Below are 21957 nucleotides of genomic sequence, written 5' to 3'. Positions count from 1 at the left end.
TCCAGCCTTTATTTCGTGTCTGACTCTTCTTTCACAGCATGAAACAGTCTAGTTAGAGGAAACCATATGAATAGGAAGAGTGCTGCCACAGGCAAAGCCGGGGACTTCTAAATGTGTTGCCCGGTCTCTGAGAAGCTGGGTCAGTGGTTCTGAATGTTGAGGCCGGAAAAGCGTTGACGGAAATGGAAACCACGGGTCCTCTTTCCGAGTCATGCCTGCCCCTGGCAGGCTTGCTGGGAGCAGTGGGACAGACACACGACGTGGGTCAAAGGCCCCAGTCCCACTCGCGGCTGGGTCACTAGCCAGCGGTGTGGCGCCTGGCAGCACACAGGCTCTGTGCACGTTTGTCCCTGCACTTGTCTGTCCCCAGGGAGGTCTGTCCCCAGGAGGTCGGCCCCAGCTCCAGCGTTCTGTCTCCCCTGGCTGGAAAGAAGGGCATTCCTGGGTAAAGTCCAAAATTGGAGCTCCATTGTCAATATCCAACGAGGACACTCCTTCCCTGGAATTGCCACCTAATCTCCCTGCACAAACCAGGTTTCCTCATCCCTGGGTTTCAGGTGTCCTCCCTCAGGAAGATGTTGCAAGGACTGACTAATGCACAATGAGGATGAGGCAGAGCCAGGTGCTGGGAGTTCCAAGCTGCCAGACTCCAAACCCGAAATAGCATTGCAGCACTCTCAGCTCACGCTGTGACCTCAAAAGCCACTTTCCCACCCCAACCCGTGGGGTGACACCTGGCTCTCTTTCCAAAGATCTGATGGCACTCACAATAAGTTGACAGTCTTCGTTTATTAAGGGAGAGCCCATTCTGAAGGCAGCAACCATACCTTCTTCAACACCCCCTACTCCGCCCCAAACATTAATTCTGAGATTTTTTCTTTTTACCCCAGAAAGTACTGAAAACATCATCCACAGAGAAGAGTTACTAACGTTTCCTCCTTTACTCCAGGGAAAATGAATTCTCAGAGTTTTCTTTTTGTTTTGCTTTTTACTAGTCTCAGGTTATAGTGTCAGCCCGGATCGCGAGCTCCCATCGTGGTCCCGCACAGGGCGTCCTAAGTCCCTCCCCGCACAGGGCCATCTGGAAGGGGGGAAGGGGAGGTGGGCGCCTCGGGCAGTGGGGAGTTTCCTGGCAACAAGGCCAAGCTCTCGCCCACGTCCACGGGAAGATCCACTGCTCTGCCCAGGTGCGCTCCCAAACCTGTGGAGCTGTGGCGTCGCTTTCCACAGGTCAGTCCTGTCTCTCGGTGATTTTCCCTGAGACCCTCGTGCCCTGTCTCTGGGCCAGGGGTGGCGGACTGGAGGTGGGGCGGCCGCCGAGGGCGGGTGTCCCCGGCCCGGAGAACTTCGCCTCTCCCGCTACTGGGTCGTCTTCTTGTCCCGTCCCCTCTGCGATGTCGCGGGGCTGGCTACCCCTTCCGACCTCCCAGCACCTGGCCAGGTCTCGGCCCCCGCGGGGAGGGTCTTGCGGATATTTTCCGAGACCCGAGACCCGAAGGGCAGCGTCCCCTTTCCGCAGCCTAGGGAATGGCCCGTGGCCCCCGGTCAGGCGACAGCGGGAGGCGGGGCGGCCTGATGTGCGAATACAGGGCGGGGGGCGGGGCGACCTGCCGCTGGGATAAAGGCTCGGGGCGGGGCGCCGCGCTGAAGCCGCTGCCTCCCGGGAGCCGGCCGTGCGCTCCGGCCCCGCGCCCGCCCGCAGCCCGCCCGCGCGGCTCGCCGGCTCCCGGTAAGGACGCGCGGGATCGGGCACCCGAGGCGGCGGGGGGAAACGCGCGCACGCCGCGACCAGACGGGGGCCGCGCGAGCCGCCTGCGTCCCTTTGGTCCCCGCGGGCGCCGTCCTGGTCCGCCCTTTCTCCGTGGGAACCGGGGAACCGGTGTCACTGCTGCGCCCTCCCCGTAGCCTGGCAGGTGGCATCTCCCCAGGTTGTGCTCAGGCCAGTTTGTCCCCAGGTCATAGGACAGGGAGGAACTGCGATCGGTGTGCGGGGAGCAGGTTAGGAGGGACTAAGCTTATCTTGGAGCGGCGTGAGATGGGTGTGGAAAGGAAAGCTTCTTGATGGGTCTCTGGCTATATCCTGTTTTCCCCCCTAGCGGTCCGGAGGCGATTTGGGGGAGGCCATGGGAAGGGAGAGACAGAACGAGGGGAGGAAGGGGTGGGTGTGTACACGTCCGAGTGAGCAGAGCTAGTGGACCTGAAAGGCCGCAGACGCTGGACAGAAACTACCTGCTGGCCCAGCAAGTTACCTGCTCGGCAGAGTGGACACCCAGTCTTGTGGAAACGTGACTCTGGTAGTCCCTGCCCCACACTTTTTTTTTTTTAAACGAGTCCTTCTGAAGTCTATTTCAAAGCCAGCGTCCCTCTCCAGGTTGGGGGTTTGCCCAGGTGGGCTATTATGAAAGCTCCTCCTCATCTCATTTCCGCTTCCATCCCATCCTGCATCCCCGAAGATGCAATGTGGAAGGGAGAAAATAGTGCAGAAGGTCCCGGAGCCCAGCGTCCTGCGCCCCTGTTTTTGATGTCAGGTTTTCACTGGACTGGGGTGAGGGGAAGGAAAAAGCACACCCTCCCCTCCCTCCACTGCTCCAGAAAACCTGTCAGAACCCCCTAGGGGAGGAGGACCTTTGGGAATCTATGTGAAAACCTGAGGGCTTTTCAGGTGGAGATAAGAACAGGGCAGATGAGCATGTGCAAATGGGCGTCCTTGGAACTGTGGAATCTGAACTGGAAGGTCAGAGGGGCAAAGAATGGGAAACAGGAAAAGTGGCAGATCCCAGAGAGGGTGACTTCCCAGGGAAGGCAGTGGTGAAGAAGGAGAGGTATTTGACACCTCTCCTGTTTTTCTTTTTTCAATACATTTTATTGATTATGCTATTGCAGTTGTCCCAATTTTCCCCCTTTCCACCAAACCCAGTACCCCCCATTCCCTCCCACAATCCCACCCCCACTTAGTTCATGTCCTTGGGTCATGCATAATTTCTCCTCCTGCTTTTGTTTGTATGTGTGGCTGCCATTCTGGTCAGTAACTGGATAAAAGAAGACTGGAAGCATGTCGGAGTTTTGGTTAATTTCTGCCCCTGGAGATAAGGAAAATTTACAAGCACTGGAGAGGATGAACATGGTAACCTCCAAGTCCAACCTGTCTTATAACACCAAGTTCGCCATTCCTGACTTCAAGGTAAAGGTCCTGGGGAGGAGGAAGGAAGTGATGGTTTGGGTGGAGGCGGTGTCTTCTGGAAGCCAAGGAGAAAATAAGTGCAGCAAAAGGAGCAAAACTGAGAATCAGCCTGGGGGTGAGGATGGACAGGGTGGAGTCAATGGTCCGGATGGGACTTCATGCCACAGCCCAAATTTAGTCATGGAAACTACGGACTTAGAGCCATGGGACAGAGTGAACCAGAAGAGGAGTGTGGGGAGCAGTGTCTCCAAAGAGTGGGAAGAGCATCGTAACACTTGGCTTCTTGTGAGTTACTCTTAGATTCTTCCTGCTTCGTCTTCCACATCTACAGAATCCGATCATTCAGTTTAGAGCTGCAGGCGTGGAGAGCTTCAAGCCTGGACTGTGCTCTGGGACCAGGAACAGGGCAGGAAATCCAGGACCCTTCTGGTTCTGTTAGAGAGGCAGGAAGGGGATTTAGTGACACTCGGGGAGATGGCAGAAAGAGATCTGACTGTGCCTGAGTATCTCAGAACCAAGTTAGATTGAAAGGAACAAGACAGGGGAGAAAGACAGGTACAGTCCTCTCACGACATAGAGAGTGGACTTTTCACGACGCTTCCTAAAAGAGCAGGTTTCCGAGGAGAAGCGGCGTGGTGAGTGCTGGAGGGATGGTACAACCTGTGCAGAGGTGGCTTTTCTAGCACACCGTCATCTACGACTCTTTGAGCCTCAGCCTGCCCCTTGCCAGAAGAGCTGCACCGCCAGCTGCCACAGCTGATGGTGATGCCTCTGTGTTTGCTAGCGTTTATCAGACAGTATGCTGGGGGTCAGGCACTTCCAACGAGTCACCTCGAATCTTTGCAAGTCCCACGGTCTAGATCAGCACGGCCTGAGAGTGGGCACCAGGGTTGTAGTAGAGCTGGTAAGTGGCAGCTCTGGTTACTGAACCCATATCTTGCTGACTTTCAAACCTGCCACCGTTCATCCAATGAGAGACACTGACAGTGAGTAAATTCAGCACCCACTCATCATGTACTCCGTGAGGCAGTGCGCTGGCCTGGAAGGAACAAACAGAAAAAAAGACCGGAGTCCTGCCCAAAGCTGCTTACAATCAAATTTATTGGAAAGAAGGAACTTCACTTATTAGAGATATCCAGGCTTGCTCTCAGTTGGTTGGAGCATCGTCCCGAAGCCATAGGGTTGCAGGTTCGATTTCTGATCAGGGCACATGCCTGGGTTGCAGGTTCTATCACCGGTCTGGGCTCCGGTGTGTGCAGGCCCCTGGTCCAGGCACTGATCCCCATCCGGGTGCTCCTAAGGGATGTTTCTCTCTCATCCTTTCTCCCTTCCTCTTTCTAAAAGCAATGAGAAAAAATGCCCTCAGGTGAGGATTAAAAAAGAGAGAGAGAGAGACAAAGATCCAGGCTTCATAATTTCCTAGTCACTTTTCAGGGCCTGAATTGGTAGTTGGTAACATGACAACAAAGTTTTTTTCTTTTTTTCTTTTTTAATTGTTTTTTCCCCATTACCATTTTTCCTCCTTATACTTTCCTCCCCCACGCAATCACCACAGTGTTGTCTGTGTCCATGAGCCCTTTCTCCTCGATCCCTCCACCCCCTAACCACCTCCCTGCCACAGCCACAAAAGTTTTTCTTCTGATTCTGTGAATAGACCTTTAAACACGATTTAGGACTCTAACGATTTCCCCACTAAGAAGCAGACTGTGGTAAGTAATCAGAAAAGAAAAGGACGTCGATGAATGATGAAGCGGGGAAAAGCTGTCCCCTGCCCAGTGAGACCATTGTTAATAACCTTAGAGGACAGGGAAAGGGACTTGGTTGGACTCTCGGAGAAGAAAGGCTTTGAGAAATGATCATTTCTTTGACTTGCTCTCTGGTGATCCCCTCCTCGGCTCTGGGGATCAATCCGTGACCAGCAGGCCACCGCTGTAACATGAAAAGGAGCTGAGGGCAGGCCATGATCTCGTGGTCACTGCTTCCCACGGCGGAAACATGAAAATTTATCCTATTGGAAAAAAAAAAATGTTTTTAATTCCCAGATCCACTGACTTCCTTTAAGAGCTCTTCCCAGTTTCCGGGTTGGCCATTGACCAAGACAATTCACTCAAGGTGGAAATCACAAATTCTCTGCGCCATGGAGAAAGGCACCCTCGCGTCTCTGCCACGACACCCACGCCTCTCATTTCTTTATGGTCTTTCTAGGTGGGGACCTTGGACTCCCTTGTTGGCCTCTCTGATGAGTTGGGGAAACTCGATACCTTCGCTGAAAGGTAAACTGTTGCTTATTTACTACACACAAGCGAGAGCTGGACCTTGTTTTCAGACGACACAGTGCTCTGGCTTTGGCTGAGCCCATACTCACCAAAACCCAGTCCTAAAGTCACGAGGGGAGAGCCGGGGTGGGTCCAGTGAGGACACAGGGTCAACAGCGGCATGCGGGGCCCCCACATGGTTTTGTTGGCATGGGTTTGTTTCGGCATTTTTTAAAGGGGCTGCCTTCAAAATGAAGAGGGCGGGGGCGTAAGGTGCTGAAACACTCGGAGAACTGGAACAGTCTCCCCCCAAGGCTTTTTAAGTTTTGTGTGTGAGCTTGTTTTTGTAGTAACATATGCCCGTAGTAAAAAATTCAACAGCACAAAAGGAAAGCTATCCAGTGAAAATTGTTTTCCTCTGACCTGTTTTCCTCTTTCCTTTCCTCTTATATCTCCTCTTTTAAGGCAACGTTGTTAACGTTTTCTAGGAGAGGCTTCCAGAGACAGCCAGCACATGTACAAGTAAATATGAATGCATCGTTTAAAGTAATTTCATGCAGTGGACAGCATGCATTCCGCACTTTGCTTTTTTTCACTTTATCACATAATTGGAGACAGGTCAGTGCATAACGCACGTTCTTTTTATTGGCTGCATGACCTTGAATAGCTGTTGCCTCCATTTATTTGAATTTCCCTATCGATGGCCATTTACGCTTTGTGGTTTTGCTCTACAAACCATCTGTAGCGACTGCTCTTCCCCCCGCTTCTTTGTGCGCACGTGGAAGTGAGATAACTAAGAAATGCTGGTCCGAGTTTGCAGGTGAATTGTTACAGATGGGTGCCTCTTACCCTCCGAGAAGCTGTGGCTGTTCGCTCTGCCCCCCAAAAGTGTAGAAGGATGTTTGAAAGCCTGACAATCACTTGTTGTCTAAAAAGCACTTCTACAAGTTGGGTACAAAATCATTGAAAGTATTTATAGATCATAGAAAAGCACGAAAAAGAACATACAAATCACCCATAATTGTGCCATCGGAGATCACCAATGCTGTATTTGCGGTATATACACCCACAGTTTCGTGCACATAAATATTGTTCATGCATACATATGTTAATACATACACCTCTAGTAATAAAGGTGACATCATGTGACACATATTTTGTAACTTTTCATATCTCGGTCTTTTGATCTCACCATTAACTGTTCCACTGTAATGTTATGTCCTATGGATTGGCCGTCAATTATTAGGTTGTTCTCAAATAATAATGCCCTGTTTTGGTGAAATGAAAATCTGTTGTTTATCCAGTGACTTTTTTTTCTTTTGCTTCATTTTCACTTTTTTTAAGATTTTAAAAACTATATATTTTTTAAATTTATTTTTAGAGAGAGGGGAAGGGAGGGGAGAAGAGAGGGAGAGAAACATTGATGTGAGACAGAAACATCAATCCGTTGCTTCTCCCACACTCCCCGACCAGGGACTGAACCTGCAACCCAGGCACGTGCCCTGACCGGGAATCGAACTGGAGACTTTTCGCTCTGAGAGATGATGCCCAACTACCTGAGCCACACTGGTCAGGGCAGCAATGGATTTTGTAAAAATGCAGGTGGGGTGGATGGGGAAACGGCCTCAAGGGCCAGGCCACACACCTCCTGAAATGACCCCGGTTCGACTGCTAGATCTTGCCGCCACTACGGAGGGTTTCAGGATTTCAGGGCCTGTGCACACTTGCTACTTTTTCTTGTTGGTGGATGGTGACAGGGCTGCTACTGCCTTTTCTAATGCACTTTTATGGAAAAGGTCTAGGGTCTTTCTTTGAGGATTTCTGACCTTCAGAATCAGAGCCACGGGCCAGGAATTTGGTGTTCTGTGTGCAGTTGTTGTTCAGGCACCCATTGCCTAAGACTACAAAGAATCTGTTGCTAGTGTTTTGTTCTATGCGGATGTCAGGCTGACCACAAAGAGGCAGTCTGAATCGCCAAGAGGTTTGCGGCTCTTAATCTTCGAGAGAGAGAAGACTAACCCTTGGCTTTCTTATCTGTACAATGGGATAATCGTGGCCACGACTGTGCTTTCAGGGGAGAATGACGGGGGTAAAACAGGGTTATGTCAGGTATCATCAAATCCTGGGACTCACTCTGTGACAAGGTGACATCCAAGAGAAAGAGGCTCAATCCCTAAATATCAGCTCCTTTCCTGAGTGGCTCTGCATGGGGGTCTGGGGTCTGACAGATGGGGGGGGGCAGTGGTCAGCCCCCTGCCCTAGGCTGGTGGTTGCCTGCCTTTTTCTGACCCCGACAAACCACAGCGTTGGCTTAATTGAGCTGCTCCCAGGCCTGCTGCAGAAATGACACCGACTCAGCAGTTTATCTTTCTAGACCTTTCTAGGTCTTTCTTGGCTACTAGTTTTCTTCCCGAGGGCAAGTCCTTTAACCTCTTCTTCACCAGAGGGCTTTCCAGCTCTAAGATTCTGTGATCCTGACTCACCATTGCTCACTTTCATTTGCTGCTGTTGTCGTTTTCAGTCAGCATCGGGGGCTTGTTCTTTACCTGTTTGTTGTACAAGTTGCTTGTGATGGGGGGGCGGGGAGCACCTGTTTCAGAAACAGTGTGAATGAACATATGCAAACTAGCAAAGTTGAGGCCATCCTCGTGAAACAGATAGGACCCACATGAATTAAAGTGGTTCTTTTCTTTTCTTTTTTTTTTAAGGCTGCATGTGGTAAAAATGAAAACCACTGTGTATTTTCCTTGTAGGTATATATTCTCAAGAGCCTTCCGACCGGGAGAAAGAAACATGACGTGCTCTGAGACTCCCACAGTTCTTATTTCCAGCATTTATCTAGTCCAGAGAGCAGGGCTCCTTGTCTTAGGAGTTGATGGCAGAGCTTGGGGTGGAATCATGGGGTGTCCGCAGACTGGCTGCAGGTTTTCAAATGCCCTACCCCGTGCTCTGAAAGGCGCTCAGGTGTTATTAGATAAATAAATGCTCGCTGGCTGTGTAACCGGGGCAGCCGGAACCCGTCCGCTCTGCTTCTGGCCGGCAGCGCAGCAAAGGGACATGAGTTTTCAGGGTGTATTGTTTCCCTATCCTTTTATTATTTATTTACTCGGGGCACGGCAGTGTTTTTCCATGTAGCTGGAAGGCAGGGTTTGCTTACTGGAGCCTCGTATTTATTTTTGATTTATTCCCCCACGCTGCCTTTGTTAATTTACTCCGTATTTACACTGTAATTCATGCACATTTGAGAAACCAAACCATTTTATCTTTTAAAAAGCTACACAGCACCCCCACTCTGCTCCCCGTCCCCCCCCGCCCCCCCAGCGTTGGAGCCCTACACAGTATCAGCCGGTTTTGCTGAGCTGGTTGCAATATTGCATTTCCCAGGCGCTCAGGCACTCAGACGTACCTCTGTGGTAAACTGGTGACTGTCACATGCACCGGACTGCATTTCCTGGACTGGGGAGGAGCTGCGGACTTTCCTTTACCCACGTGCTTCCAGGCGGTTGACCGAGGGTTGGCTGATCAAAGAGGGTGGAAGTCTGCCTAGGGACGCAGGTCCAGCAAGTCTGTCCTCCTAAGGGCATTCTAGAGAGAAACACAGCGTGATTGTTGAAAATTACTGAGACTCCTCTGTTACTGCAAGACTACCAGGCGGAGGTCACCTGCGTGACATTTCTCTGATGCGTTAGACAAATATCAATCAAATGCCTGTGCGCACTGTGTGGTTTCCAGATTCCTCAGAGCTGCTTGGCAGTCCTGCTGTGTATTTGCTCTTCTGCTCTCTCCAAAAGCGGTTTCAAACCTTCCCCACACCCTGTTCACCCCCGTGGTCATCTGCTCATCCCGCTCAGCTGCCCCAGGCTTTCCCCCTTCCGATCTTCTGACGTACCCTCTCCTGTTCCAACCTGGGCACCCCTCTGCTGGAGCACTGGCCAGTGTGGAGTTTTACATTCCCACATGGGATTGTTTGCTTACCAGCTGTCTCCCCAGGCAAACTGTAAGTCCCACCAGGCCAGTCTTCCTGCACAATTGCATCCCCAGAGTGTAGAACATCGCAGGCCTGCAGTGACCAGCAGAACGAACGGATGGAAGGAAGAGCCCTGGAAGGGCGGAGCTGCCCAGGCCTCTAGAGACCTGCTCAAACCCTTCACGCTCCGAGTGAGGAAGAAACTCCCAGAAAGATCTCAGTGGGCTGGGGGTCTCGGTAGGGATGGGCCTTTGATCCAGATTCACCAGCGTGTCCATTAATGTCTGCCTGCCTGCCTGCCTGTCTGTGCCCACCCTGCCCCTAACTGGTTTCCACCAGCTCCTCTAGGACTTGTCTCACTCGTGACTCAGATGATTACCTTTGTTGTCAAAAAAAAAAAAGTATTATATTTACGCATTAGAAATATCAAATGGTATAAAGAACCAAAAGAAAATAGTTCCACTTTAACCCCAGTTCCTGTCCCTGTAGGTAACCATTAGCCTAGGGTCATGTGGTTCCTTCCCTGGTAAAACAGAATGAAAAGCACACATACACTTGCTCACAGTCGTTAGCCAGTTCAAATGCTCATGAATCTGGAAGACCTTATTTTGGGATCTCTACCAAGCAGGAACAGATATTTAAAAAGATGTATCCTCAGAGTCGAGGGCAGGAGCTGGCCCGTGGCTGGTGCCAAGATGCTAACAACGAGGCAGGTGGCACCACGCTGACAGCCCAGGGGTGGCGTCTGCATGGTCCTGAGTGTTTCCAGGAGCGGAGTTCGCCTTTCCGCTGACTCAATGCCTTTCCTTTGTCCTCTAGTAGAGCTTTAGTGTCTTATTCGGTAAAGGACCACACGATTTGTTATTTTTTCCCTAAGTACTCACTTTTTTTATTTTGTTGCTGTTATAAATGAGATATTTTCTCTAAATGCTTATTGTTTGTAAATAGGGGTTTTTATGTATGAACTCCATGACCTGCCCCTTACTGAATTTCTTTATTGTTTCTAGTGATTTTCAGCTTATCATCCAAGGCTTCCTAGGCTTGATGACTTTGTCTGCAAATAATGAGCTCTCCCTATTTTCTCTTATTTCTTTTTCGTGCTCAATTGAACTGGCTAGTGTTCCAAAACAATGTTCAGTTTGTCAGTGATGAGAGTGAACATCTTAGTCTTGTTGCTGCCTTTCATTTGAATAATTCTACTGTCTCGCCATTAAATATTATTTTGACTCTTGTTTTAAAATGTGTGTTATCATGCCAAGGAAGTATCTGTTTCTGTTCTACTAAGCGTTTGTCTTAGTGTGATATGAGAAAGGACAAAAAGAAAATAAGAATGAATCTTGCACATTTTTCAAATTCCTCTTGTGGGATGTAATAAATTGGTCTTATGTTTTGTTTTTTTCTTTAATGTGGCATATTTATTAATTAATGTAGTCCCTGAACCACCCTTGCATTCCAAGGAGAAACCTCACTTGGCAGGTTGACCTTTACTCGCTAATGTTGAACAATTTTGCACCAGTGCACAGGGATAACAATAGTGGCATCGTGATGCCGTCACTACAGCCTGATAGTTAACGTTTATCGAGGGCTCGCACTGCGACCCCCCAGGAATGTGCAGTGACTGGTGACGCCGAGGTTGGAGGCCAGGGAGCCTGGCTCTGGAGTCCCATTCTTACCCACAGGATTAAGACTGGTCCAGTGCTGACCGGTGTGGCCCAGTTGGTTGGACATGGTTGGTTGCAGCAGCAAAAGCGAGAGGTCACCGGTTTGATTCCTGGTCAGGGCACATGCCAGGGTTGCAGGTTGGGTCCCCAGTCAGGGCACATATGAGAGGCAACCGATCGATGTTTCTCTCTCACATCGATGTTTCTCTACCTCTCTTTCCCCCTCCCTTACCTTCACTCTAAAAATAAGTAGAATCTTTAGTTAAAAAAAATACACAAATAAGCCAGTGGCTCTCACACTGTACCATCAGAACCACCAGAATGTTTGCTTAAACGTAGATTACTGGGCTGTACCCCCAGAATTCCCGATTCGGCGGGTAGTCGCAGGCGGGGCCTGGGAATCTGCATTTGTGCATGTTCCCGGGTGCCAGGGTGATCTGTTCGTGGAAGGTTTAAACTATGTCATTTGACATGTTGGGACTTGGTCTGTTTCTAGGAGTAGTTTCTAGTCACAGAATTTTCCAGTGTTGTTGGACTCCTCTCTGTGGGGAGAGAGGAGTATCGGTTGCGGTAAATTTCACTTTCCTGCACCTAATCCACTTTATCTTCTCCACAGTATTTGCAAGGTCTATCAACACGTACTTGGGTGAGTTTTACGATGTGTCTGCTAATTTGTCTCTTTGGGAGGGGTTTCGTTTTCTTGGATGAGGCTACACAGTGGTTTATCCACCTCACCCCTTGTTTCAGAGAAGCAGAATTTTTCTCAAGCTTTTAAAATCATTTTTTATTGCTCTTCTCATTTCTAGTTTTTGTATCTGCAGTGCATCCCAATTTTTCCCCTCTTGCTTTATTTGGGTTAATTTTCTTGCTCCTCTCTGTAAAACTGAATTATATGCTTAGTTCCTATATTTTCTTTTTTCTTTTGGTCTGTAAACCTCAAGGCAATGAATTTTCCTCTGAGTATTCTGTACCTTTCGACACGTGGAATTTTAGTGTTTTTTTTTAAATCTCTGGAAGGTTCAGTTTTGTTCGGGTTTGCTTTTCATTTCTAATTCTATTGCTTTGTTGTTAGAGATGAAGTTTAGTGCTGGTTCTGCCTCGGGAGTCTGAGGTTTTCTTTGTGACCCGACACGGTGCTGCTCTTTGTAAGTGACTGCGGGACCCCGACCGGCGTCTTCCCCTGGTTCCATGGGGGGGCGTTGCTGATCCCACTGGACTGCGTGGTTGCCCTCTCTGCTGCACCTGCTTTCACACGTGGCACCCGTTACTGTTACTGCTCGCTGTGCCAGCTCTGTGACAGTTACACCTCTGCCGAGGGTTGCCGTGTGGTCTGTCCACAGTGCCACACCCCCGGGGGCCGTCCCGTACCTCTGTGGAAACTGCCATTTCTTTATTGCACCTTGGGTGCCAGCACTGTACCCGGTGTTTTCTCTTTCTCCATTTGCTCGTGACATCTTGGGCACAGCCCAGTGCACGGATGAACAGTCCCACGTTAGAGAGAACACACACATTCACACCCGTAAGTCCCACAGCTGGGCAGGGTCCCGTAGCTGATGCGTGTCAAGCCTTAATCCTGCCAACCTGCTTCTCTCCTGCCAGCCACAGGCCCTTGGCACTTGGCAGTTAGCTTCTCCCCGGCCTGCCCTGCCTTCGCCCTCCCTCCAGGCGCTGCTGGGATGTCTCTGCTTTGCCTTAGGTGGCTCCGTACCTGACAGACCCCCTCCCCCCTGCTGCCCTCATCCCACCCATAACTCCCAGCAGCTCTCACCGGACCAGAAGTCCAGCCAGCAGGAAGGAAGGAATGTCAGCTGGCCACTTGGGTAAGGGCCAGCCTGAGGCAATATTGTGAAATTCACGAAATAATTCCTTAGAGATTAAATTTCACTTAAGGCATGTCCACCTTAGTTAGGCCTTGGCCAGCTCCTGGAACCCGCGGCTGCCCCGTTCACCGGACCTCAGCCCGTGCCGTGTCGGTCTGTGACACCTTCAGTGGGTGGCAGCCATTCAGACTCCTTTTCAAGAGCTTAAGGAACATCTTGAAAATTTTTATTTATATTTATTTATTTTTAGAGAAAAGGGAAGGGAGGGAGAAAGAGAGGGGGAGAAACATTGATTGGTTGCCTCTCGCATGCCCTGACTGGGGACCTGGCCCACAACCCAGGCGCATGCCTGACCAGGAATTGAACCGGTGACCTTTCTCTTTATGGGATGATGCCCGACCCATTGAGCCACACAGGCCAGGGCAAGGGGCACCTTTAAATGGTGCTTTTTTTTTTTGCATGGCTTCATGCCCTAAGTTGATGTCATCTTCAACAGCTCATGTGGACACACCCTCCTTTGACGAGGCCTCTTCACCTCAGCACAGGCTCCCTGCCCTCACGCACCTGGTCCTCACGCAAACAGTCTGGCCCCTGCTCCCTGACTGTCCACTTGTGGCTCCAATAAGGACCAAGCCCTGCGGGTTCCACCTCCAAAGCCTGTCCCGTACCTGCCCACTCCTTAGCACTCTGCCTTCATCCACGCCAGCTTCATCTCCTTCCTGTGTTTTTACACCAAACTGCTAACCCATCTTCTGATTTTCTCTTATCCACTCTCCACACAGCTGCTAAAGTTCTTTTTAAAAGAAAAAGGTTTCACATGACTTTCTTGCTTGCGACTCTCCCGAGGCTGCTCAATGCCTCCAGTGTAAAGTGTGTGTGCTTGACCCTGGCTCCTGGATCCCTCGGTGCACCGGCCCCAGGTGTCTGCCCTCACGGCCACGGGTCCGCTCACCTCCCACCCCTGGGATCCACCTGGTCCTGGGCTCTGCTTAACCCTAGTCCGAACCACCCCCACCCCACCCCCACCCTGGCAGGGCAGGCTCCTTCCCGTCATCCAGTCTCAGTTTAAATGTCACCTCCTCCAGAGGCCCTCTGCAGACTAGCGCACCTGGTCCCTCTAGGGCACCAGGTTTTGATTCTCTGCGTTCCACGTGCCACAACTGGATGTTCGCCTGGTTTGTCTTTGTCTCGTACAGAATCTAAGCCCCAAGAGCACAGGGACCGTATCTGTAAGCCCAGCTCTAGAACAGGGTCTGGCTCACTCAGGTGCTGAGGGAATAGTTGCTGAAAACCCGTCCTCCCAGTCACAGTTCAGGGCCTCCGCTTTCAGCAGCTGTACGTACAGTCTCCTGGTGTGCGGGGATGTGGGCACCACTTGCAGCGATGCTGGTTGCGTGTGTCCAGGGAAGGGTCCGGGGCGGGGTCCAGGGCAGGGTCCAGGGCGAGGTCTGGGGCTGCCTCTTCAGCTGGGGCAGGTGGGGTGGAGACTTTGAAGCACATGGTGTTTTTCAATCAGCACTTTACACAGGTGTATTCCATTGAGTCCTGACGTACTTCTAAGAAGCTGATCCCAAGGCCAGGGATTATAAATGTGCATTAAAAAGCTTACAATAAAGCCTTTTTCCTTTCTGAACAGGTAGTCTGCTCACAGGCATCATTGTTGCATTCGGAACAATGCAAAAGGCTGACAGTGAGAAGCCCCCCTCCCACCATCTCCCCATCCTACCCTCCTGGCCCCCACTTAGTCGCTTGGATACATTTCCGGTGCTCCTTTATGCAAACACAGACAATTCCAGAACATGTTTCTATGTTTCCCCTTTTTAAACACAGAGTAGTACCCCACATGGGCTGCTGAGCGTCAGGCTGCTTTTTCATTTAACAGCGTCTCCTGGGAGATTTCCCCCATCCGGACCTAGCGCACATTCTGGCTGCCTGGCTTTCACTGCTGGGAAGCACCTGAAGTACCGGGCCGCCCCAGGGGTGGGTGCCAGCTCTTTGGCTTTTAGGGGCCAGGGCCTGTGGCCGACCGTCTCGCACCTGCATCGTTGCTGTGCATGTACAAGCTTGCAGGGGTATCTGCAGGATGAACTCAGAACAAAATCGCCGGTTCCTGGGGCCATGGCCTTGTAATTTAGGAAAATGACACCAGATTTCCCTGGGTTGGCCTTCTCGCTTCTCTGCCAGCCGTGAAGGAGAGTCCCCGTTTCCCTATGATTTTTCCAATGAACCGTGTTGTCAACTTGGGGGTTTTTATGGACCTCTCCGGTAAGAAACGCTGCCTCCGTGGAGTGTAGGCTTTTTAAAAAATGCTTTCATTCAAATATAAATAACATGCAATAAATGGCACATTCGAAAGGGTCCTTTTTGATTGTTGTTGAGTTTTGACATGCAGGGAGGGGCAAAAGTAGGTTTACAGTTTGTCGTGCGGCCAGTAACACAATAACCAATAACACAAGAGTAGACTCTTGCGTCCTCAGAACAGCAAACCTCCTTCTGCCCCACCCTGCACACACACGAAACCGTCACCGCAGTCAAGACGGTCGACATGCCCACTTCCCCCAAAAGGCCCCTGGGGCCCCTTTGTCGTCAGCCTCTTCCTGCACCTCGGCCATCACCGATTGGCTTTCCGTCACTAGGAGATCGTCTGCAGTTTTAGAACTCTTCTATAAATGGAATGACATAGTACACACGCTTGGTTTTTTGGTCTGGTTTTCCCTTGCTGTATCACTGTTTGAGATTTATTCATGCGGTAGGGTCGTTTTTCGCTGCTGCATAGCATTCCATTTTACGGGTAAGCCACGGTTGGTTTATCCGTTCTCCCATCGGGCGACGTTTGGATGGTTTCTAGTTTGGGGCGATGGTGAGTAGAGCTGTCGTAAACATCCGTGTACCGCCTTTGTGCGGACACGTGATTTCCTTCCTCTGGGTAGACACGCACCTGCTGAGGCAGTTAGGGTCCTGGGGACCCAGAGTGGCCGTTCACACATCCCCTTTGACCCTCCAGTTGTCAGATTGCTGCCTGGGCCTATGGGAGGGCTGTGGCTTACAGGGGCGCGAGATTGGGACCCTCCGGAACATGGGGTCCCAGGGCCTGGCCCCCTTGCCGGGGACGGAGCTTGATATAGCGGCTGCATGGAGTCCTATTTTGTTGTCATAGGAAACGTCCAGTCTTTGAGAAGTTCATGTTCTGGCAGAGGAGGCCGATGAGTAGAGAAGGTTAATTCTGGTGACACGTGTGTGATCAGGGGCCCTGGGCTGGGTCCCATTTCTCATCTCTGGGCTCTTGTTCCGCCTGCACCTCTGGCCGCCAGGTGTTCCCGTAGCCACCACGTGTGTGCAGGACTCCCACGTTTTCAGAGGTCAGTTCGTTCCGCGGGGCGCTCAGGGGAGGAGAGCAACGCGTCTGACAGTGGTAACTGACGTGGGGGGGGGTGGGGCGTTCCACTGGGAGCCCTGGGAGGGCAGCAGCCATGGTCAGTTTGCTCACCCCGGTCTCCCCATCACATTGCCTGGTGTGAAACGGACACTGTGTATGTGTGTATGTGGGTGTGCATGTGTGTGTGTTTAGTCCTCACCTGAGGATATGTTTATCGACTTCAGAAAGAGAGAGAAAGAAACACTGATTGGTTGCACCCCAAATGGGGATAGAACCCACAGCCCAGGTGCGGGCCCCGACCTGGAATCAAACCCGCAACCTTTTGGTGTACAGGACGACACCCCCACCACCTGAGCCACCCGGCCAGGACGCTCAGTGTGTGTTTGTTGAGTGTGAGAAGCAGCATGTATTGAGTGGGGTGTTATCCAGCACTGTTGTATTTGTTAGGAGTGAGTTGCCCCAGGAGGGGACCCACAGGCTGTTATAAAGGGTGTGTGGCATCCAGGTAGCTCAGGATAGTCCAGAGGGCCCCAGGACAGCAAGGGTGGGGTGAGGGGGTGGAGAAGGAGGAAGCTGGGCCGGCCAGGGTACTGCTTCTAAACTGTTCTAAGGAGTTAGAACCTCAGTATTGGGATGCCTTGGGAAACCAGTGGTGTGGGTGAAACACCACGGCGGCATGCGCAGAGGTGTATTTTTAGAGACCCGTCTGGCTGCCGTGGGAGGATGCATGGGAGGAGGCCAGACTGGGAGAGGCAGGGGAAGCAGAGGGGACACTTCGGAGGAAACCTGGAGAAAGAGGGCAGGATCCGCCTGGAACAGTGACCAGGGATTGGCCGGACAGACTCCTGGTAACTGTAAACTAGGGTGGTGTTGGAGAAGGGAGAGCAGAGCCAAGGGAAGGGACTTGGCAGAAGGCATGACACCCAGCATAAAGGGCCAGTCTTTGACATTGTCCTCCGGGCTGTGTCTCCACCCTAAAGCCAAGAGAAAGGCCAAGACATGTGTTTTCGTTTGTGCTACAATTCACCCACTGTAGCAGCTGCCCTTCGACGCACACAGTTCGTTCCCCTCCAGTGTGTGTGCAAAGCTGTGCGGCCCTCCCTGCCACCTACTGCAGAACCTTGTCATCGTCTAAAAGAGGAAAGAAAGCCTGTGCCCATTAGCGGTCACCTCCCACCTCTGTCCCCCCGCCATCGGCCACCTACTCTATGGATTTGCCTATTCTGGACATTTCGTGCATGTGGAAGGCCAGGAAACACAACCCCTGCAGATTTGCTGCAAACTGTGTTGATGGGGAACCAAATGGGGACTGGCCAGGTATGAAAGCCCACAGCTGGGGTGGTGGGAGAGGCCCCAGGGGTGTCCCAGCTGCCCCTGCAGCTGGAGAAGATGTTTGCCTGAACCACCTATTGCTTTCTCCTAAAACAAAACAAAACAAAACAAAACAAAAAACTCTCTTAGGGTAAGTAGGCAAGGAATTTAAATGCGGAGAGGTCTTATGGAAAAATACGGCCTGGCCAAGATGGAGCCGTAGGTAAAAACCCTTCGCTTCCTCACATAACCAAAAGGAGGATAACAACCAATCTAAAATCAATAAACAACCAGAAGTGCCAGAAAATCAAACTGCATGGAACTCCAACAACCAAGAAATTAAAGAAAAAATCAACCAGACCAACCAAACCAGTAAGAACCTGCAGCCACACTGTGGGCCACACGGCGGGGCTGGCTGAAGGCGAAACTGAGCCTCAGAGCTGACTGTGGACTACGGCGGGGGTTGCTGAGGTGGGAGAAGCTCCCAGACTCACACAAGAGTCCATTGGAAAGTGCGCTAGAGCCGAGCAGGTGAGCGGCACTCCTCCCTCACTGGCCCCTCCCCCACAGCAAAGAGGGTTGTCCTGCCTGGGTGACTACGTAAGGCCCCGCCCCCTTACAACTTATCAGGGGCACCAAGACAAAGAAATAGGGCCCAAATGGAAGAACAGAGCAAAACTTCAGAAAGAGAGCTAAGTGATGAGCAGATCGCCAACCTATCTGATGGAGAATTTAAAGCCCTAGTAATCAAAATGCTCACAGAACTGACTGAGCTGGGTCAAAAAATGAAAAAACAAATGAAGGATACCCAAAGTGAAATAAAGCAAAATATTCAGGGAACCAACAGTGACAGGAAGGAAACCAGGACTCAGAGCAACAATTTGGAACAAAAGGGAAAAATAAACATCCAACCAGAACAGAATGAAGAAACAAGAATTCAAAAAAATGAGGAGAGGCTTCAGAACCTCTGGGACAGCCTGAAACATCCCAATATCCGAATTATGAGGGTGCCAGAAGGAGAAGAACAACAGCGAGAAATTGCAAACTTATTTGAACAAATAATGAAGGAGAACTTCCCTAATCTGGCGAAGGAAATAGACTTCCAGGAAGCCCAGGAAGCTCAGAGAGTCCCAAAGAAGTTGGACCCAAGAAAGCACACACCAAAGCACATCATAATTACATTACCCAAGATTAATGATAAGGAGAGAATCTTAAAAGCAGCAAGAGGAAAGGAGACAGTTACCTACAAAGGAGTTCCCATAAGACTATCAGCTGATTTCTCAAAAGAAACCTTGCAGGCAGGAAGGGGCTGGAAAGAAGTATTTGAAGTCATGAAAGCTAGGACCTACATCCAAGATTACTCCATCCAGCAAAGCTCTCATTTAGAATGGAAAGGCAGATAAAGTGCTTCTGAGATAAGGTCAAGTTAAAGAGGGTCATCATCACCAAGGCATTATTATATGAAATATTATAGGGACTTATCTAAGAAAAAGATCAAAAATATGAACAGTAAAATGACAACAAACTCACAACTATCAACAAATGAACCTAAAAGAAAAGGAAAACAAAAACTAAGCAAACAACCAGAACAGGAACAGAATCAGAGAAATGGACATCACAGGGAGGGATTTCAGTAGGCGGGGGGGGGGGGGGGGGGGGGGGGGAAGGGAGGAATAGGGGGAGAAAGGTACAGGGAAGAAGAAGCATAATTAGTAGGCATAAAATAGACGGGGAGAGGTAAAAAATGGTATAGGAAACAGAGAACTCTAAGAACTTGTATGTACAACCCATGGACAGGAACTAAAGGGGGGAATGCTGGAGGGCGGGGCCTCCCCGCCCAGCCCCACGCCCCAGGCTCTGTGTGACCAGGGCCGGTGCCTGCAGCAGCGGAAGACTTTGTTCTCCATTTGGACATCAGTGACTGGCTCTGTCCTCCCTGTACACGCTGCCTCCCGCCAGGGAGCCGGGAGAATTTGGAGAGAAGGCCTGAGGCAAAGACTGGGCTCATCAGAACTTTTAGGCTTTGATCCTGGTTTGGCATTTTCCCAATTGCGGTTTTAATTGACCAGCTTCTATGAGTAGACCTTCTTTGCTACTACACGCCGGGGGCCTGATTAATTATATTAATACTTACAATTATCCTGCAAAATGGCTCTAATCCACATTTTACACCTGAGAGAGCTGAGGCTCAAAGAGATTAAAGAAACTTGGGTCAAGTTCCACGCCTGGTAATTGGCAGAGCTGTGCAAAGTTGGGTCCTTCTGCCTCCGAGTACTTTCTGAAGCCTTTCAGGGTACTTTCTGGGGACTTAAAAAGTTTTAATTTTCTAATGATAAAAGTGATACCAGCCCTGACTGGTGTGGCTCAGTGGGTTAGGGATTGTCCCACAAACCGGGAGGTCACTGGTTCGATTCCCAGTGAGGACACATGCCTGGGTTGCAGGCCAGGTCCCCAGCTGGGGGTGTGCAAGAGGCAACTGATTGAGGTTTCTTTTGCACTTTGATGTTTCTCTCCTTCTCTGTCTCCCTCCCTTCCCCTACCTCTAAAAATAAATAAATAAAATCTTTTAAAAAAGCAATACCCGATGATAATAGAAAATAACTAAAATAGGAAGACCGATTTTCACGAAGTTGTATCCATACTTTCTGTATAAGTTTGATTCTTGTTTGTTTTCCACATAGCATTATAATTCACACCTCGCTCCACAATATCAGAAATTCTTTGTCAACCTTATGTACAAAGGCTGCCTGATAACCACTCAGCTGCATGTACATCATTTACTAAAACAATCCCCTATTGTAGAACCTTCCAGCGGTTTCCAGTTCTTCACTGTCAGCCACACTGCTGCAAAGAACATCTTTTTCATTCAGACAGCTTTTCCTGTTCGCCCTGTTTCCTTAATTGATTCCCAGAAGCGGACATACTGGTTCAAAGGCCGCCAGCAGGTGAAGCCTCTTCCTCCGCATTGCCAGATTATTCCCCAAAGGGCGGCGTCCCCTCCTTTCCCCACCCGCGGGGCCGAGAGTCTCCTGAGGGCAGTTTGCTACTCTAACCTGCCCTGTGCTCTCTTCCTAAAGCCTCATAAAGAGAATGGCCCAGAGCGTGGTGGAGGTCATGGAGGACGCCAAGGGGAAGGTCCGGGAGAACCTCCTGGCCAACGGAGGTAGGTCGCCCCTCTGTCCTCACCTTGGTGGTGCCTCAGCTCCCCTGGCCCATCGGTAGTCCTGGTTGTGGCCACACAGGAGTGACTGAAATGATAAGGGGGGGGTCGGGGGGGGGGGCCAACCCAGGAGGCTCTGAAGTGGCAGACACTATGCACCCCGCTGTCAGCTCAAGAGCAGGGATGTTGGGAAGACCTGCCCCTTGGCCAGTTTATCGCCCCCTGTAGCTGAAACCCTGTATGAAATTCGAAGTGGAAGTGTCCAGTGGGGTATCCTGGGGGCCCTCCCCACCTTCTCCGTCAGCCTCTGCTCTCTCCCGCCTGGGACGCTCCACCCTGCCTCGCAGCCTCCCAGCTCCTGAAGGATTTATCAGCCGGTTCCCAAAAGGAGGCTCAAAATGCCTTGCTGTGCTGAGCCATGCCTCAAGCTGAGATCTTACATTGTGCCCAGTAAATAGACAGTTAGACCAAAAATGTTTTGGTCCATTCATTGTGTACCTAGAATTTGAGTGCACTTAAAATGTGCAAGATGAAAAGTTTGCGACTTTGGAGACTTTATTTATTTACTTTTCCTCTCTCTCTTTATTGTTGTTCAAGTACAGTTGTCTCCATTCCCCCCCTCCTCACTGCAGACTTTAGAATTAGGTGTTTAAATGTCTGTAGTTCATTAAACCCGTGACTCTACCAGGCATCTGTGCTGAAAGTGAGGGGTTAGATTCTATACTTAACATTGCCATCATCTGTTACACAGAAGTTCGTATTTTCCCCTTCCCGGCAACCTTAAAAAGCTTTTCATTTGCTTGTTTCAACTGACAAATGGAAATGTTCATACTCCCAGATCTGAACTTGGCTTTGTATGTGAATGCGGTTGAAAAATGACACCTTCTTACATTGCAGGTGTGAAGGAAAAAATGAAATGTTTAAAGAGTAGGTCGTGCATTGTTTGCTGTGTGTGTTCAGTGTGGTGCCCGCATGCCCCTTGGGAAGGGGGGATCTCGGTCTAGTCATCGGGGTACAGTGACCGGGCGATGACGGATTGCCCCAGTACCACCTCGCACATGGTCACTCTACCCATATGGCCCAGAGTGCAACCGTTTCATTCCCTTCCCCCCTCCTCCCTCAGGTCTCCCCGGCCTTCGCAGCAGCTCTGCATGCCTCCTGGAGTTGGGGTGCTTTGACTCTGGGGTCCCAGGTGGTCTTCTGCATCTTGGCCTTGCAGTCTGCTT

At 50.6% G+C, this 21957-nt stretch overlaps 1 protein-coding gene across 6 annotated transcripts in view; it reads left to right on the top strand.

The window, feature by feature from the left end:
* Window positions 1–1613: 1613 nt before the first annotated feature.
* The window catches only part of ATP6V1C2 (ATPase H+ transporting V1 subunit C2), a 39932-nt gene continuing 19588 nt past the window's right edge, over window positions 1614–21957 (top strand). For 2 of the 6 annotated variants that reach the window (XM_071221585.1, XM_053924029.1), the window contains exons 1-4: window positions 1614–1729; window positions 3027–3181; window positions 5387–5454; window positions 20649–20734. In XM_071221585.1, the coding sequence (XP_071077686.1) occupies window positions 3053–3181; window positions 5387–5454; window positions 20649–20734 (283 nt within the window). In that variant the 5' untranslated portion in view covers window positions 1614–1729; window positions 3027–3052. Of the gene's footprint in view, window positions 1730–3026; window positions 3182–5380; window positions 5455–5901; window positions 6055–20373; window positions 20517–20648; window positions 20735–21591; window positions 21659–21957 lie in introns of those variants that run through there. The other 4 variants (XM_053924030.2, XM_045189593.3, XM_024552463.3 and 1 more) reach the window with 4 other exon arrangements.

This window comes from Desmodus rotundus, chromosome 5 (genome assembly GCF_022682495.2).
Source record: "Desmodus rotundus isolate HL8 chromosome 5, HLdesRot8A.1, whole genome shotgun sequence".
Lineage (NCBI taxonomy): Eukaryota > Metazoa > Chordata > Mammalia > Chiroptera > Phyllostomidae > Desmodus > Desmodus rotundus.
Note: the sequence above shows the minus strand (reverse complement) of the source record. Positions and strands in the feature narration are given on the sequence as shown.